This window comes from Augochlora pura, chromosome 7, assembly GCF_028453695.1.
Source record: "Augochlora pura isolate Apur16 chromosome 7, APUR_v2.2.1, whole genome shotgun sequence".
NCBI lineage: Eukaryota > Metazoa > Arthropoda > Insecta > Hymenoptera > Halictidae > Augochlora > Augochlora pura.
Window position 1 is genome coordinate 783,284 of NC_135778.1, and position 19,766 is coordinate 803,049.

General features: G+C 40.1%; 1 protein-coding gene across 4 annotated transcripts in view; it reads right to left on the minus strand.

Annotated features, from left to right (window-relative positions):
• Positions 1-14,389, minus strand: part of LOC144473127 (titin-like) — a 108,541-nt gene extending 94,152 nt beyond the window's left edge. For all 4 annotated transcript variants that reach the window (XM_078186734.1, XM_078186733.1, XM_078186732.1 and 1 more), the window contains exons 1-3: positions 13,673-14,389; positions 970-1,012; positions 235-509 (exon numbers count right to left, since the gene is read on the minus strand). In XM_078186734.1, coding sequence (XP_078042860.1) covers positions 235-509; positions 970-1,012; positions 13,673-13,847 — 493 coding nt within the window. In that variant the 5' untranslated portion in view covers positions 13,848-14,389. The remainder of the gene's footprint in view (positions 1-234; positions 510-969; positions 1,013-13,672) is intronic.
• Between the last annotated feature and the right edge of the window lie 5,377 nt (positions 14,390-19,766).

The window sequence follows — 19,766 nt, forward strand, 5'->3', positions numbered from 1 at the left end:
TTAAGCTCCTCATTTTTAGGAAGATGTAAATATAACCGGCGTCGTGTACATATGTACACAAAAGTAACCGCGAAATCTATGACTCGATCGATAAAGTAGAAAAGCTAATTAGATTATTGGCGACATCTGTCTGACTAGATACCGATATTTCAGTCGATAACAAGTAGATGTAAGAAATAGGTAATAAAATAAGTTAAATGAACGCATGGAATCCGTAGTTCAGCGACAACTCACCATATTGGTTCTTAGCACTGCAGGTGTATTCGCCTTCGTCTCCTGGACCGATCTGGTTAATCTGTAGGGTCACCGTTCCAGTTTTATCGTCGTAGGACATCCGAATTTTCCATGACTCTAATAACGGGGCACCCTTGTGCGTCCAGGAAACAGTGGGCTTCGGGTTTCCCCTGACACGACCCTCGAAGATCGCGTTGCCGCCCTGCGCGAATCTGGCGTTCTTGAAGATTTGCTCGAAGACTGGCGGCGATGGGTCGCCGGGTCTGCCGGTAAATCTGCGCGAAACACATCGTGGATTTAATGCTTCGATCCCTTCACCAAATGTCCATTGCTTTGCTAAATAAACTGCCTCACTCTCTAGTTGAATATTTATTTATTCGGCAAACAATGAGAACAGATTTTTCATTTTTATTCGAAGACAGATAAGAGATAAGGAGCGACAATTTTATTCCATACTTTCATAAATATTCAGTTTGTAAAAAAAATTTATCGCAATGAAAATTTAATTGTATAAGAGTAAAAGTACTTTTGCAGGAAATAATTTTCATAATATTTTCATAGATGTCCAGTAGAATGAAAATTAATTTACATTAAAATTAATTTTTAGATTAATTTAAAAATTAGATTAAAATTAATGTTAATAATTTATCCGAGTAAGATTTAATTGAAGGAGAGTACGAGAATAGGGCGCAAGAAGTTTTTCCGGAAATGCTGTTTAAGTATCGAGGTACTTACGTTGGTACCGTGGGCGTCGACTGCATCACAATCTCCCCTTGAACTGCAACGAATAAGAAAACGAAACGTTACGTCGGCACGCAATGGGGAACACATGGATTGTGTGTATCCGTTATGCAATTCACGGAAAACGCAGAAATGTCGTTCGCGGTACGGTAAGATGATGGAGATGGACGATTCTACGGGAGACTTCGATGCGGGGGCAGAAACGTTGCGAAAACGGTGCGGCTTTTCTACAATATATTTTAGTACAGTGTGTACTAAATATATTGTTCTGTTCTCATTCAACAGTTATTAATATAATGCAGCAATTAATAATTTAAATGATAAGAAAAGTATCGCAGTGAAGATATACACTTGCAAAATGAAATATCTTTACATATCGTTAACATTAAGTAAAAATCGAATGAAATCGATTAATAAAAAATAAATTAAAAAACAAAATATATCATAGCGAATTTAGGATCGTAACAATTTATTATAGCATATTACAATAAAAATAAATTGTTAAGACCAGTAAAAAATTAGTATCGACGAAAAGTAAAATTAATTAACAGAAGGTTGGTTGCGTTGCTACGCCACTGTAAGGAATATTCTGTTTAATAAATCGAATTTCATTCCGATCCCAGTTTCTGTGAAATGGTCTATGAAAATTAGGATTCGCATAAAGACCCGGCGAGTCCAGTTACAGCGGCGATTTCTATATCCGCTTTCCTTTTTCTGGATTGCCGAAGCGATTTCGTTCTCGTTCCGTGCGTTCATCCGAAAGAAAAATGCACGGCCGTGCTTTCGCCCGATTCTTTCGAGCCGCGCGCGTTATTTTTATTTCCGGGCACGCGCGCGCCTCTCCCGCCTGCATTTCCTCTCATTCCTCTGAACTGGGCTAGAACGAATCGAGGAAACGGACCGTTGATGCCGTTCTTTACGCTGTCGCCGTCACGCGCCGCAACGTCCACGCATTTTTCCGCGGGGCTTATCCGCACCGGGACGCGAGTCCATTCAATTATGTGCCCGGTCTCGGAACTTCCTACTCCGGATGCTTCGCTAGGAATTATATCCAAGTGGGAATTAACATGTTCGCATCGAAATCAGCTCCATTTATTTATTAATCTCAGTCATCTTCCGATAGCGGAGATTTTTCAATAGCCATGACAGTCGTAGCTTTAAACGTATTTTATTTAGGCCCAAGTTAATCCCATAGGTTGACACGATTTTTTTTAACAAATTATTTATCGAACAACATCTCAAATACGTTCTCGGAATCGTATTTTATTTTTGTACAAAATTTGATTCGAATAAATTTCTCGGATACGCTTCGATTCGAACAAATAAATCGAACGAGCGTCGGAAAGACGGAGGAGGGGTAAAAGAATAGTGTTTATGAGGAGCGGAGGACGCAAGGTGCCGGTCCACAACCTTGCGAGGCGGAAGGTCAGTCGTGGCCAGAGACGACAACGCGTCGCGTCGTCGACTACCTGGCGCAATAAAAAGAATGAAATATAGCGTCGGCGCGGAAAAGAGAGATCGAGAGCGGCACGATTGCCGGTTGAACGGCGCGGAGGGTGCGGCGACGCGACGGGGGCGGCCGATGTCAGGGAGAAGGATGTAATGTGGTCGGATAACCACGGGATCCTATTTTTGCATCCAGATGGGGATCGCGTTACCGTGGGCCATTTTAGGAGCAACTATCTTTGCGCGGCGCCCAGCGCCGCGACGCGTCGCGTCTCCTCGCCTCGCCTCTCGACGCCTCGCGTCGCCTCGTCTCGCGTCCACGCCGGACCGGACTACATGCACCTCTCGACCAATCCCCGTGCCGCAGACGTTACGCAAACCTAGTCACTGACCAAAATAAAACAGCTCCTAACGCTGGCTCCCTCCGCCCCGACAATCTCGACCAGCTCTTTCTCTCTTTCTCTTATTCTAGCTAGCTACCACCGACGATATTTGCCGGACGTTTGTTGATAACTACGGTGACCGAAATAATGGTATGGGGCCGTTATTAAAAATGTGGCAGATTCTGTGAACCAATTTGTTATCGGCGAGGCCAAATCTACGGAAAATGATGTATTTTCATAAATCGAAATTTATGAAAATACATCGAATTTTACATACAGTTCAAAGGTAGAAAATGTTCATACTGCTCCGTAATTTATACTCTAAATTCGATTACATCGTAATTCGTAACATTCAATTACACCGTAATTCGCAATTAATGTAACTCAATTCCTTAGTATTTTACGATTAATGTAATTGAATTACTCGGTACTTAATAATTTATGTAATTGAATTACTTGGTATTTCGTAATTGAAGTAATTGAATTACTTGGTATTTCGTAATTAAAGTAATTGAATTACTTAGCACTCTGTAACTGTGCAACCATTGCAATCGCGAATTACAACGTAATTGAAACAATCGATACGAGAACCGAATCGCGAATCGCAATGTGATGAAATTATAACATAAGCAAATTACGTTTGTAATTGCAATCCGCGAGCAGTTCAATTACAGATCCGCCGGCAACTCTGACAACGTCGGACCGTAAGAGCGTCGACGATAGCGGAGACTAGGAAGATAGAAATACATTCTACCATTGAAGTCTCCGCTGTGCCTCTTCCCGAGTCGCCAGCGCGAACTCGATCGGGCATTGTTATTGTTTACAGGCGGACATGGCGGGTCGCTTCTGTCGCAATCAGCTGGTACGGGAACGAAGGAAGTCGGTGCGCGCGTTGCACGCCGGTTAAAAGGCCGCTCATGGACCGTCTAGCGTCGGGTCGATCGCGATCCGGCCTGCGACGACGATGGTAGAGAAACAAGTAGGCCGAAACCGCTACCAAAGGTGGGCGACTCGGATAAATTGCACCGTTTCCCAAGCGTTTTAATCAGCTACTTCGCCCGTGGTTCTCGAAAACTAGCTCGTGACCACGGGACACTTTTCTCTCGGCCTGGCCGTTGCCGAGTCGAACGCGTCAACGGAACTTGACTGTCTGTCACTTCGATCCTAAGTCTTTCTTTTCGATGATCTTGCCAGGATCGATTGCTCATTCTCTGGTCTCTCGTTTAATGATTCGTCTACCGACAGATTTCTAACAATTCTTACAAAATGGACTACTGACACTGAAGAATAAATATAGAATAAATAAGAATACATAAAACTAATAAAAATATATCAAATTAATAAGAATATATAAAATTAATAAGAGTACATAAAATTAATAAGAATATACAAAATGAATGAGAATAAATGACACTTAAGAATTTCCTAAGAAATTATTCAAGACAGCTGCCGTAACTTTAATTCATAGTCCTCTGGAAATTATTATTTAAAAGAAAATTGACGAAAATTCTCCTAGCTGCAATCCAGCGATTGTGAATCTTATTAATAGGCTACCTAGGTAATTTCTTAAACACTTTAATTATCGCGCCGAGAGGTTCGAGAACGGTGAAGCTTTATTTATTGTAACAGTAGGTCGCAGATGGCTTACGTTGGTTTATTTGACGTAGGTCCGACTGCAGAGGGTTAACTGTATTAGTTAGCCAGCCTGCTCTGTGACACGTTATTTACGAGAGTTTACTTAGCCAGCGGTCTTTGTAGCACGAACTAGACACTGCGGGGCCTTTGTGCTAAGTCCAAATTGTCTATTAGCACCGAAACATGAGCGTCAGGGACGAGGAAACGAGAAATGCCTTAACTCTTTCAAATTTTCTATTTTATTTTTTATACATGAATTCTGTACTGGATGTTCGTATTTTATTTTTCACTTGACTTTTTCATACTTGACTTCTTTTACTTAATTAATTTTTTATACTTAATTTTTTAAACTTAATTTTTATACTTGACTTTTATACCCGGCTTTGTATATTATTTACTTTAATTGTATCTCATAAAATTTACGGCCTGGTCACAATACTTTACAACTGATCGTCAAATACTTAAATTAATACTTATATTAATTCTTATTGTGACTGTGACCTTAATTAACTTTAATTAACTGATATCCTTTGGCAACAAGTGGCCAAAGAAATCGCTACATTTCCCGAATTCCCGATTGCTGTTTATGAACGTCTATTTGCAGCTTCCGTACTTCGCATTTTAAAGTACCTGACTCACGACCGACGTGATCGACCAGTTCATTGAGAGATCGAAAGTGCTCGCGAGTATCGAGGCTCGTCGATAACGAAAAAGTATGCGCGAAGTAGGAGGAATCTTTCTTTCGATTATAGCACCGCAGCGGGTGTGAGCTAACAGGCTATTACTTTCAAGGTTCGTTCTATTTATAAGCTTTTCGGCGGTGATTAAGCACGGTAATAGCTGCGTAACTTTAGAATCACAATGAGTAGTCTCGATGGTCAAATGCAAAGTGCATATTTAGTATTAATCACGAAAATTGACATAATATATTACTCTATATTATATTACACTATATTATACCGTATTACAATATATATATAATAAATATAGTATAATACACGTTGTACCGATGATAAATTAATTTAATATTGCATCTAAAAAATAGAGACAAACTAACGCTAAATACGCTTTCACTAATTCACATTATTATTATTATTATTATTATTATTACCGAGTCTTTCTTTTAAAAATTGCCAAAATTAAAAAAGCTCGTCGTCGTTGATTTTGGCGTTCAGACGACGCGCACGTTTGTTAAACATTAATTAAAAGACGCGCCTATTGCAGTTTCCCCGTTGTTTCCTGCTTTCGCCAATTTGTCAACGCATTCTCGGCCCCGCGCAATTAATGATCAGAGCGATGACGTCGAGCGGTCCGGTATTATTTTTTTTCAGTCCGCGTAACACAAGGCAGTCGGTTTTGCTTTATTAATAATGATGATTTAGCAGCGTGCCGCATCGCCGCGTGAAATAGCTGACGCTGGTCGCGGCAGCGCGCGAATGCCGGGCCCGCTTTGTTAGCTGTTCATTCCCTCCTACGCGGAATTTGTATTCTGAATTTACTTTCTGGCCGATACACCGATTTTCACCGGCGTTCGGGAGACGCTAGACTTGCTATTCCTCTAACCCTTTGCGCTCGGAGCTATTTTAACACCAAGTCTGAAATAATTGTCCTGGATTACAGTATTTCCGGTAGTAATTTTCTAACAATTAAATAAATTAAATATCAATGCTACCTAATTTTTATAATAATTAATAATTGTTTCTTTCATCGCAGCTGTTTTACTTAAAAATTGAGGAATTACTATGGACATTGTTAATTAAGAAAATCTTAGCTGGCATGCAATTCTTAACAAAACAATTCAGTGAAATTCTGTTCGTTGATATTGTAAAAATTCGAGCAGATGTACGGTAACCGTTCTCATCAACTGGATCAAGAAGAGTTCATTGATAATACTGACACAGTGCTCTCCGTATCAGTAATTAAAAGCGCAAATATTTAAGCATTTCTGGAGATCTGCCGAGATAGTCTCAGCGTGATTAACAAAATTCTCGACAAGGAGTGCCGTACATCGAGTGTTTTGTCGTTCGTATTAAAAAAATTCGAAGCCTCAGAAAATCGTGGGTGAAAACAAAACTTGGTTACGCAGCACTACAATTGAATTAATCAAGGAATTATAATTGCAAAGCGATGCGATTACAGTAATTACGAATTACGGTGCGATCGAATAAAAATTACAAGTTAGAACGTAGGTGTATTAAATTACGAATTAAAATATGTAATTAAGTTGAAAAGTTGACAGAACTGTATATGGTAAGTTGTAAATGAATTACCATTCTGTTTTAATCATATCGTATTTGGTTTACACCGGTGATTCTAATGATTAGCAATTCAATGAACTCGAAAGTTTGAATCACGCAATTGATTTACAACGTAGCTGGGTCACTGTGCAATTGAATCGTAACGCTGCTGAATTATTTTGTAAGCGAATTGTAACGTAGCTGAATTACTATAAAATTGAATTATAACGCAGCTGAATTACTATACATATAACCGATTTTTAACGTAGTTTGATTACTATATAGTCGAATTATAACGTAGCTGAATTACTATATAACCTATTTGTAACATAGTTTAATTACTATGTAGTCGAATTATAACGTAGCTGAATTACTATAGAATTGAATTATAACATAGCTGAATAACTATAGAATTGAATTATAACGCAGCCGAATTACTATACATATAACCGATTTTTAACATAGTTTGATTACTATGTAGTCGAATTATAACGTAGCTGAATTACTACATAACCTATTTGCAACATAGTTTGATTACTATGCAGTCGAATTATAACATAGCTGAATAACTATGTAATTGAATTATAACGTAGCTGAATTACTATGCGATCGGAATATAATGTGACTAAATTGCAAAGTTCAATTGCAATGGAATTGATCTCGCACAGCTCCGAAACAGAGAGTTTTCGAAAAGGGAAACGAAGGCCGGTCGCCTCTGTAATTAACATGAATTCGTCGCGAAGCTTTCGTAATTCTTCGCGTACGCAGAGCACAGACTTCGAGCGACTTCCACTCGTTCATCAAGTATGAGTACCTACGTGTCCGGTATTTTTGGTCAGTCTCTCCCTCTCTAACTATCTCTGTTTCTCTCTCTCTCTCTCTCTCTCTCTCTCTCTCTCTCTCTCTCTCTCTCTTTCTCTCTCAGTGAAGCAGCAACGGGTGACCGAAATTTATGGACCTTCCATTAAAATTTAGACGCTCGAAGAACTACCGAACACACATTTGTTTTGTCCGGCGTGAAACAAACGCGACGGCATCCCTCTCCCGTACAGTGGGTTCTGCCAAAACCGCTGTCGAAAGCGAATTGACGACCCATTCCGGTTGCGTAACCGCCATATTGCTCTCTGCGGATTCCGCGCGATTTCTTGAACTCGTTACAGTTCGCGACGGCGACCAGTCGCATTACTTCGAACGTTCTGCTAAAAATCTTAGGTACAAAATCGAGATCAATCTATGGTCGCGGAGCAGACGAATTGTACATTTTATTAATATTGGTCGTATATAATCACTAAATTAGTGGCCGATCGCTAACAAATTTAGTGAAATCTATTTTAATATCGGCCAAGAGGTTGCATGTTGCATGAGCATGAATGCAGACGAACGAGAATAGAAGTTATACATTCTTTGCTATATTCTGTTACAATTGTAACTATAATTTTTTTAAAATATACATTTATAAAGGAATATTTCGTAAATAAATAATTTAGAAAAAATAATTCAGAAAAGAATTATTCTTAGAAATATCATATACAGGGTGAGTCAGTCAATGAGTCTTCGCGATGCGAATAACATAGAAATTACGATCTTTTTGGGGAAATTATTAAAAACAGAATTGTTAACAACAATTTTTCGCGAAACTTAGAATTGATAAATTATTTGTGGCGTGAAACTCAATTGATTCACCAGTAGGATGTTTATTGCTGCGCAAGAGATTTATTACACTCGAAAGCTTTCTCGCTTTGGTCAGCTGATCCCGTTCCTATTGAGAATTTCATTTACGTAATTGTGCAATTACAAGTTACAAATAAAACGGCTGCTCTAAACTGCATTTTAAAAACCTACTCGAGTTATTCGCGTGATCTCCTTTGCTCGACTCACCCTGTGCACGGAGAATTCCGAAAATTCTTGTCGTTCCGAGTCATCTATAGGGTGGCTGATTTATTCAAGGATAATTAATCTATCGCGGGAAAAGTCTGATAAAAAATGTTTAAATTTATATACATGCAATAGATTATGTGTATATAAATGAATAAATAAATAAATATATATTTAGACGATATAATTCCTTTTTTTCTTGTTATGAGAAGTTCATGTCCATAATTTAAATGTTTTATTCGGCTGAAAATGCTTGACAGAGGCCCCTATATACGCCACATTATTTATGTTACGTCTAATCATATACATCGCGAAACAGCATCGATTTCAGTTGGCAGGTGGCATGAGATCTGCGGTGTTTTTATTAGACGACGAAAACGCAGTTGGCAAAAGTGGTGTCTCGAAACCGTTTCAAACATTTTGGAACATCTTCGTCTCGGGTCCAAAGCCATAAACGTGGTTAAGATCTGCAGAAAATCGTACTATGGACGTTCATTTTGTTAACTATATCAGCAGTTTCTATGCAGAATTATAAACTGCGATTATAAACCACCTTCCATGAGTAAAATATTGGTACAATTAATTTCTATGGGTTTCGCCTACATTCTCGTCAGTTTCTAAAAATACTGATAAATAATGCAAGAGGGTAGAAATAAATAATGTAAGAAAATACGATGAAATAATGCAAGAGAATAAATAACGTAATAGAAGTTGTAGAATACAAGTTGTGTCAAATTAAGAGAATAATCTATGTAACAAATAATATAATAAATAATAATATTAAAAAACAGTATAGTAAATAAGAGTATTGAGAATAACTTTTAAGGATTATTAAACGAGAATTTAGGAGTATTACGGATGTTTATACGTGTCAAACATTTCGCGTGTATAGAACGCAATAAAATCATTATAAACAAATCAAATTCTATTACTTCACGCGCTATTGTTAGAGACCATAAATTTCCACGATGACCTGCATCGAGAAAAGCATCAGCGACTATGAGAAATCGTGACGTCGACGATACCTAAGGGTCGTCGAAGTGTGGGGGCGTGTCGAAGAAAAATAAGCGCCGAATGATTCGGCTAGCATGATTAAACGAACAAAAATATTCTAACACTGACAAACTAGCTTATTTCGGCCAAATGATTCACAGGGACCAACGCGTGCTTCGGTTTCCCGCGCGAACGCATTTTTCCGCGGTTACGGGTCGAAATCAGAAAGTATGGTGACTGCAACCCCCGGCAGAAAATAATTGAATGATTTTTCAAACCCTGGTACTTTCGTAAAAGTGAGCTAGACGTCTCGAATTTCTTTTTTCAAATACTAAGGCGACTAGTTTACAATTAATAAATTATAATTTTTTTCTAATTTTGCTATTACTTGGAATGACTTTTTTTAATTTTTTTAACTGAACATAAAATATGAATAAAACAAATATATTATTTCCAATAATATTTATAAAATAATAATACTTATTACACATAATATTTATAGAATGCATAGAATATTTTAAAAATTATTTCAACTAATAATAATAATAATGATAAATAAATAAATCAGAAAACGAGAGTTCCTTCTTTCCTTTCGTCGTTCCAAATAATACAAAAATTTAAATAGAGAAAGTATTTCAGTCGTTGCTCGATAAACTGATCTCTTTAGCATTTAAGAATGGGTTCGAGTAATTCGGACCCGGCTTGGAAAAAGTTACGCCATTTGAAACGGCGTTCGAGTAATTCTCGCCCGAGATTGGCGCTTACAAAACCGCGTTCTTTTTTCTCCGTTTTCGGAGCGGATTCGAATTTTTGGCGATCTTCCGATTTTTGCATGGGATCGCGCAACGAGCTCGCGAAGCGTAAACACGGTATAACAACCGTACGGTATTTTCATCCGCGTTTTCCCTCCCCATTGGAACGCCTCCAACTTCATATTCGCCGGAATTCGCGTAAACTGCCATTTCACTACGAGTCGGTAACATCAATTTTCCACACCGGGAATAACGATCCTCGTCTCCTAACGCTTTCACGCTGTTTAACACGATGCTTTCGCTAACGGAAGGACCGGCCGTCGTAATTTTCTTTTAGGCAGCTTCTGATCCACCCCTGCGACGTTCTCGCCCCGCGCGACTGTCTTCGCTGAAAAGTGATTCTCGCGTTTAGGTTCCAAGCTGTAGGTGCTATTTCGACGATATCAATCATATATTTATTTAATTCTATGAATTGATAATATATTTTAATTATATTTTACCATAGCGTACCATATAATTTACACAGTAATTTTATTATTATTAGAAGAGTTTTATTTACTACTTCCTAATTTATTATATTAGAAAATGCATCTACTGTATTAAAATAATTTGTTTTATGACGTAATGAATGACGGTATAGTTCTTTTAAGTTTAACATATTTACGAAGAAATTTTCGCGTTAATCGACATTATAGCTAATTAATTTCGCTATAATTTCTACAGTGTGGAAACATTGAAGAAATAATTGATGCTAATATTGATTGAATAAAATACTGCCATTTTATGAAAATTTTTAATCCAATTGATTTAGTTAAGCAATCGATTTTCGTTCGAAATAATTATCCACACTGTAATTCTTTGAAAATGGAGGATCTCGAGCACCGACTGCTTTAACAATTAATTTATAATATAAAATATAATATAAAATATAATAGGCAATTTAATAGACAATTTAGTGGGCAATGATCCCTCGGAAAATATTCCTTCATTCACAGAACAATGGGCGCTTGAAAGTTCGAGACGATAACGATCATAGAACTCCATTCATTCGGCGTCCCAAAAATGTCAAGATCAGCAACATATCAGCCGGCAATACTTCTCCGCGATTTATTCGATGGCAGAACGTTATGCGAACAGCTGCTCCCTATTTAACTTTCGAGTCTGACCAAATTCTAATGATCCCAAAAGTTTCACTTCTCCCACGACTACAACTCCAATATAAATATCACGTTCGCGGTTCGCAAAAATTTTAATGACAGGCGATTTACTATTAAACATTACGCAAAGTGCACAATAATTTCAAATAATAGAAGCTCCATAAAATTGAATGGTTACAGATTTAAATCTATTAATATTCGCGTGATTTTGCATCACAATGAAAGCGAACGCTGTAATATTCGCGTCATGATTTCATCCTCCCTTATTTATTACAGGCGCATCCTACACGTTTACGTCTATCAAACGTCACGAATTATCGACGACACTTTCGCTGATCAATGGGCGCTGCCCCCGGATCGCCGTGTGTCAATCGAACAATTTCTAATTTCGCGCGGCTACGTGGAAAATCGCGACGCTTTTCAAAGTCAAACTTTCCGTATTTATGGAACGGTTCTATATTTACGACATCCTAGACACAGCTTCGACGTCGAGAAGGATGCTCCGAATACGTAACAAAATTTCGAAAGCGCGGCACCGCTGCCACTGCTTGAGGGAACATTATTCGGTTCCGCCGGGCATTACGGCAGAATAAAGCTGCCATTGAAGACAATGCACGGGGAACTATCGAATGATCGCGATGCGAGCTAATTAACCCCTCGCAGTACTTTGACGAGTCCGACTCGTGATGTATATTACTGGTAATAAATAATTAAATACGGATGTTATTTCGCGTTCAGTACCGACAATTCACCACTAAAATCTCCACATAGTTAAAGCAATTTAATTAATTGAAGCGAAACTAGAACATATATATTACAATGAAAATGAATTTTCAAAATTGGTCAGAAATTAGTGTCACCCATGTTTGGGTGACGCGGCGCTCAACGTGTTCAAATTGGGATAAAATTCTAATTTCCTGATATTAATGTTTAAGCATAGAGGTAAATTCAGGCACGGAATAAACATTGATGTTCTGTCCTTTTTAAGTCGTCGCAGTGACTGTGAAGAAAATGGTACGTCAAGGGGTCAAGTCAATATAATTATAATAATAATAATTATGATAATAATCATTCAGGAGCCTTTTATCCGTTCATCGGTAAATAAATAAATAGATGGATAATTCGTAGAATGAGACAGGCGACGTCGCGGGAGGACGGAGAGCGGTTCTGTCATCGAGGCGGCGATGCGAGGATCGCCGATACTTTTGCTAATTAACCGGCAGTCGTCTCAGCTCGTTACTTCTCTCGGGCGACGGGCGACGGGCGGCCGAGAGAGTGGGGCCCCGTGGAAAGTGTGTCTGGCCAGATTTAGAAGCCGCATTTTTTCCCCTCGGATCGAGTGCAGCCGGGGACGCAATCCGCGGGCCAATGACAGATATCCCGTGGAGAGAAAAAGATAGAGATAGAGATAGAGAGACAGAGAGAGAGAGGGGGGGGCGGACGGGAAGCAGAGCGGGTTCGGCTGCGATTTTGACAGCTGCGTGTGGTGGGCGCCTCTGATTTTCCTCGGGCGAGTCAACCAAGATGCAACGCGCGCGGGCCACCCTCTTCGGGGAGGGCGACCCTTACGAGAGCGTTTACGGCGCGTGCAGGAATTTTCGAAACGCTGGCGTCGAGAACAGCGTGGAGAACTATCTTTAGAGCTCGCGCAGGGGCGGTGCTCTCGCTCGAAAATAGAATATTCGTCAAGGGGATATTCTCCGCCGAGAAATCCGGAGGGATTTTCTACCGGTTATTTTCTGCCTTCTAGTCCTCGCTCCTCGACGATCGCCTATTATTATTATTATTATTATTATCATATTTGATGATAACATAGATAAATTTTAGAGTCCCTAAATTGTCCTGATATTAACACCTGGAACGACCCCCTTACATTTTTCGACGCAAGTGACATCACAGGGTTGCGGAGATGACTCGAAAGAAAATCTTCGGAAATAATATTGTGACTACTAAGATTGGGAAAAGCAATAAATAATAGTTTCACTGTTATCTTAAAAATGAACAAATATGAAGTATAGCATGATATAGGAGAACGAGGAGAACCTCGATGTTTTTTAAATGCTTTTCCAGGCGGTTCTAAGGTTAAATTAACAAGGACTGTCTTTATACTCGATTCGAGGACTCCAAGAAAATTGTAAGAGTGTGTCGGGATTTTCATCTAGATTTCGAGTTAGCACGAGTTCGAGATCGATTCGCGGGCATCGACAAACCTGACTGACCTCTCTGCTGACTGGTGATTTGCTGCCGGGTGGTGAACTGTCGTTCGGTTCTCTGTTGTATGTACTGCTGTTGTTGTTGTTGCTGGCTGGTCACCGTTTGCTGTTGTTGCTGCTGCAGCTGTTGCTGTTGCTGCTGCTGCGGCTGTTGCTGCGGCTGAGACATTTGTCGCTTCATCTTGGATCAGTGGAGAAATCCAAGTCGTCTGTGGCTCGATTAATTCTTCGTCGTCGACGTGCTTCCGGGGAACCGTATGTCCCTGCTTCCTTCCTTCCTTCCTTCCTTCTCGCTTCTCGTTCTCCGAGGATCGCCTCGGCGCGGTAAAACTTCTCGCTGCGGTGCACTCACTGGGCGGCACTCACCAACATCAAAAAACCATCGAAGCCTACGAAAGACGATCGGTTTCGTGGATCATGTGTCGCGTCACTCGCGAATACTCTAAACCCGGTTCGACGGAGCAAAATAAGACTAAAGAATTCGAACAACTGATAATCCGGTTCTATTTTCTTTTTTCCCTCCGTTCGTCGACTTTCTTCTCTTTTATTAATTCTCCTTGCTGCTTATATTCTTCCTCGTCGTATTATTCTCTATTTTTTTTCTCAAGCTCTCGTTCTATGCTCTGTTATGGCCGCGGCTCACTCCAGTCGGCAGAAGTCAAGTCATCATCAAAAGTCTTGTCCCCGAGACTCTTTAAACCAAGACGTCGGTCGAATGCGAATTGCCGGCCGATGCCGCCTCGGAAAACGAACACGGCCTTCCACGAGGACGTGCCGTCGCCGCGGTGGGGGGTTTCGCCTCGAGGGTGGGGACGCCCGACGTCCCGACGCACCGACGCCGACCGGCGACGCTAACCGACGATCAACGACGCCGGGGCAGCGGACGCGGCCTGTCACGGGACATCCTGATTTTTCACACCCTTAACAAGTACGCGCGTACTACACGCTGCCGCGTACCCGTACGAGGAAATGGATGACTCCGTTTTCACTGTGCCACCCCCGCGCGACTTTTTCCCTACTTCCTGCCGGAAGGCTCAACGGCAAGCGGGATTTCATGGGGGCGACATCCCCCGAACATCAGCTGTCCGTAATTTGTCTGGATTAAATTTTGTAATCGTGTGTTTTCGTTGCCTTATTTACGATAAATTCAGATATATATATATAAATAGATATTTTGTACGTTATTTAACGCAGTAGGAATTTGTCGTAATTAATGTTACAAAAATACATGTAGCTTCGAAAGCTTATCTTAAACATTACTAGCAAACGATTGTTTACGGGGCTACCTCCCCGACCCCTTAAATTTATCGCTTTACATCCGGACGGATCGTTGCATCGATGCTTGGAGACACTTGGAAATTTACTGCGAAATAAATCGTACGATGTTCAGGAAATGATAGCTACCGGGGCGCGAAGGTTATTGGAAAGTTACGTCGTAATTTCGGTGGACGACTGAGAAATTGGGTGTTTACCTAGTTCGCCGACCCAATGAAGTGAAATTGACGCGGTTCACTTATTTAATCCGGAATTATGATTACTACGCGCGCGCCACGCGTTCATTCGACTCGTAGCGTTCGTCCGGGTCTAGAAAGTGGTACAGGGCCAATTTCAAACGAACGCGGTAAAGACGGATTGGATCGGAGATGATTGATGCCTTCTGTTAAATACGTGCTCGCAATTAAAGGAAGAGCGATAAGTGTCGGATATTTTCTCGGATATTGGTGGAATGCTTGAAATTAGAACCAGTGAAATTGCGAGTCTCGTAATTATCAATCGCTATATTAATCGGTCGACTCTATAAATATTAACGTTTCTATTTATTGGACCGATGTTCGCGGCTTTTATAGTTTAACAGATTTTCCGAATCTGGAGAATTAATTTTATTATGTGTATATCTAAGAATATTACTATAATACTATTATTATAGTAATATTGCTATAATAATTTTGCTATAGTAATATTGCTATAATAATTTTGCTATAGTAATATTGCTATAATAATTTTGCTATAGTAATATTACTATAAAAATTTTGCTATAGTAATATTGCTATAAATATTTTGCTATAATATATAGTAATAGTAATATAATATATATATATATATATATATATCGATGAATTAAACAATTTTACAGAAAACGTGGATGGCAAGTTTCCACGAAACATTGGAAAATGTTGCAGTTAGATCGCGAGGAAACACAGTCACGTCTAAAACATTGCGCGGCCGTTTTCGACAACAGATTATGTTGCGTCTTATATTGTTAATGTTTCAATGACCAGAAATAGCCCTCGGCGTGTCCGATGATTCATGTCCGAGTCCGATTAACCTTCATGATAGAAGAAAGGTCTAAATTGTTAATAAATTCATACCGCGCGTGATTGATCGTTCGGAATTAGACATACAAGGTACGTGGGTCAACGTATCAACATTTCTCAAGAAGAATTTATTTTTTTATAAATATTACCTACTTTGCATAGCAAAATAAATGAAATTTGAGTAAAGACAGTAATTAATCCAACAAAAGAATATGATATTTTCAGTGGTCATACTTTAACAAAATTCGAAAAAGCTTTCACAGCTTGACACTGTTCGCTTGAATTATGCTAAGCGTTATAGTGACCAAGAAACACGATGGAGGCGTCTTCCATTCTATTTCGAATCTGTCTTATTGATTTTGTTTTCCTAATGAATTAATTGTCGACCCACTGGTATTTATAGAACGAGCGAGAACAACGTCGCCCCCGCTTCTCGGAAATTCGCTTACCAAAATTATAATCAAAACGATACGAAACGTCTGCCCACGCGAAAAATGTTTCTCCGCCGGGTACACATTCTCTCTCTTTCTCTCTATGTACAATGTGTCCTGTTTCCAGCTGAACTGCTCTATTATGGAAAATTTATTCATCAGTCGCGACAACTTTCACGGTGTTCGGCGTTTCAATCATAAAACCTGTACACAGAGCGTTGACACGCAATGAAACATCGTCCTCGTCGACCGATCCGAATGAAGAAATCGACTACGGGCAGCGGAACGAGACACGAAAACTCGTCGAGCTTATTCCTCGGGATGGTCGCGGGTAAACTGTGTCCGAAATAAAATTGCTCGAAATTAAAATACATTGAGAATTCGACGTACATTGACTTTTCCCATGTTACGTCAATATTAACGTGTAAATGGGTCAATAATGTATTCTGATTTTTTCATTGTCTACATATGTAAATTCAATAAAGCGATCATTTTCGAAACAGTGTTTGAAATAGTTAGAGGTCACCAGGTCAAACTAAATTGTAAACAATCGTAAACAAGTGAAATAGAAAATGCGAACGAGTCGGATAATTCACGGTGACATAATTTACGGCCGTAATCAAAGACCAGAAGTGGTCGTTTCGCGCGGTTTCCGTCGAGAGACAGGTGAGCAACTGGTGTAACACAAAAACAGCTGTAGCTGGAGAACAAGGTCATACACATATTATACATCTACGGAGACATTGATTTCATGCTTCTGTAATACATTTGTCATACTTTGCACGTAACATTCGTTTAGGCGCGCGCGCTCTTCTTTCAATGTCAAAAAGGAGAAAGAATACGTAACATTCTACATGAAAAGTTGACGGTGGCCTTAATTTCTAAAAAGATAATGCGAGCGAAGAAATATTGCGAACACCGTTACGTTGCTCGCAGAAAACAGTGTAACCTTTTCCACTTTCATTTTTGCTTAGCGTTTATTGTTCGCAAGAAGAACGCTAAATAGTTTCAATGTGAACACCTTCTGTAATTAAACGGCCTTTGTTAATTGCAAAGCCGAGAATTTAGGAAGTGTATAGGTATAAAATATTCCATTTTTTGAAGTTATATTTTCTACTAAAATATAGAAAATATACAAAATTATCTGTAATATTCATTATAGAATATAATGTGTACAATATAGTACGCTATTGTTAATATTATAGGTAACATTGACTATGTAATATAATTATACATAAAAATTAATATAATATAGAATTATATTTATTATATTGATATTTATTATTATAATTATAATGTATAATCGATAGTGTATCCAATATTACCTACAGCATGTGTAAATGTACATATCATATTATAATATATATTAATATATAATCCTGAGGATCCTCTACATACGCAATGACGCCAAAATCCGCGAAACATTACGAATATCCACGGCACGGCCGAGGAGGAGCCGCGTTATCTGAACACACATTTGCATTTTTCAGTAACCGGAGCAAGTCGACGGTGCAACGTGGTCGCGAACGGGAACATTTACCTTACCCAACGTTATATCAGCTATCGTGTAAGTCCCGCGAGTGTGTTGCATCTAACTAAGACGTTCGAACCGAAACGAACGAAACGAGAAAATCGTCCTGCGTGTAAAGAGGCACAAACGACGATTCACCAGAGGATCGAGAAATAATTCGCATCCGACCGATCCATTTAAACAAGGGCTAGGCGTTTTTCCGATCGTTCGACAAGTGGAACCGCTCTGAACGAGCAAGTATACGATTACTCGAATCGACCGTTGCGCGATGAATCTCGTGGCGAGATGAGGCAAGACAAGAGAGAGACAAGAGAGAAGAGGACTCGTGGCGTGGCCTGAGCGGAGCCGCAAGTCGGCGCGCGGCTCACGCAGTGTTCTCGCGCTCACTGACAGCCACCCACGCATCTACGCACTTCTCGCGCCTTACCCCCCCTCGAACGTCGCAGCCCCTTTCTCCACCTTTTTCTCCTTCTTCGTCGGTCAAGCGACAGCGTAGTCGCTCGCGGCTTATGGAAAGGCGTAGCCATCTTTCCTAGTCATTCTTTGTCTTCTCTTCTGTTTTTGGGCCTTACAGAGTCTTCTCGAATCTTTCTCAGATCTTTCAATCTCTTTCCAAGTCTTCCTGGGTCTTCCCGGATCTTTCAGAGTCCTTCTAAATGTTTTGAGTCTTTCCAAGCCTTACTGAATTTTTTCCGGTATTTCTTAGTGTTCTCGAATCTCATTGAATCGTTCTAAGACTTGCTTCGTCTTGCTCTCCTTCACCGAGTAGCAGCCCTTCTTCGTATAATTTCCCTATTTCGCTTAATTTAATCTTTACATTGTTTCTATATGCAGACAACATTTTCTCAAGCATAGTCAACAACGATATATCGTTGCTCGATACTGAAAGGTTTAAAATAGTTTAATGCGATTATTATTAAGTTCGTCGTGTTCGACAGGCTGTTGCGTTGTAGAGAGTTTAAAAACAGGAATTTCCACGAGGGAGAAAAATGTATTCCCTACGCGCCCGAAATAAAGCGTAGATGCACGAAGAGAACGTCGGTCTAGTAATGGCGAGGATCCATTTAAATATTTCTCCAGTCACCCAGTAATTCGGCGCCGGGTGTCTCGGTCCCTCGTGTCGGCGTTCCACGCGCTCCCGCATCATCTGTTTCGCTCGAGAGAAAGAGAGAAAGAAAGAGCTATAGAATGAGAGAGAGAGAGAAGGAGAGCGATCTCTCCGAGAATTTCCGTCGCTCTCTATCTCTATCCAGCCCGCGACCCCATGGATATCGGTCCTCTTTCCGACACCCCGGTCCCTTCCCCCCAGTCCCCCTCTCTTTCGTGTACACATGTCCGTACAAATCACCTAGCCGAAACCTACGAGGCAAGTTTAGTCGCGACAGGCCCGGGCCTTTCGTGTTGCGCGTACGCTCGGTCGCGCGTGCCACGGAATTCCGAAATCGACGATCTTCTAACATCGTATGCGCGCGGGGTCCGCTTAGCCCACAATAATACCGCGCCAACGTGCAACGGAACCAAGACAGTAAACAAAACAGAACGCATCTGTTGACGATCCCGGCGGGTCCTGTTTACAACCGAGCGCAGTGGCTAACGGAACAGTCTGCTCGGTCAGCGCCGCGCGGTAATTCGATGGGCACACGGAATAAAAATCGTATCCTCTAAACTAATTCATTTTCGACCTAAGTACCTTAGCAATATTCTAAAGAAAGTAATACTCAATTATATTACAAAGGATTAGAATGGTTTTTTTTTGTTGAATTAAAAAGTCTTTTATCAACATTTAGTACCGTAATTTACTAGAAACTGTACTCACTAATTTT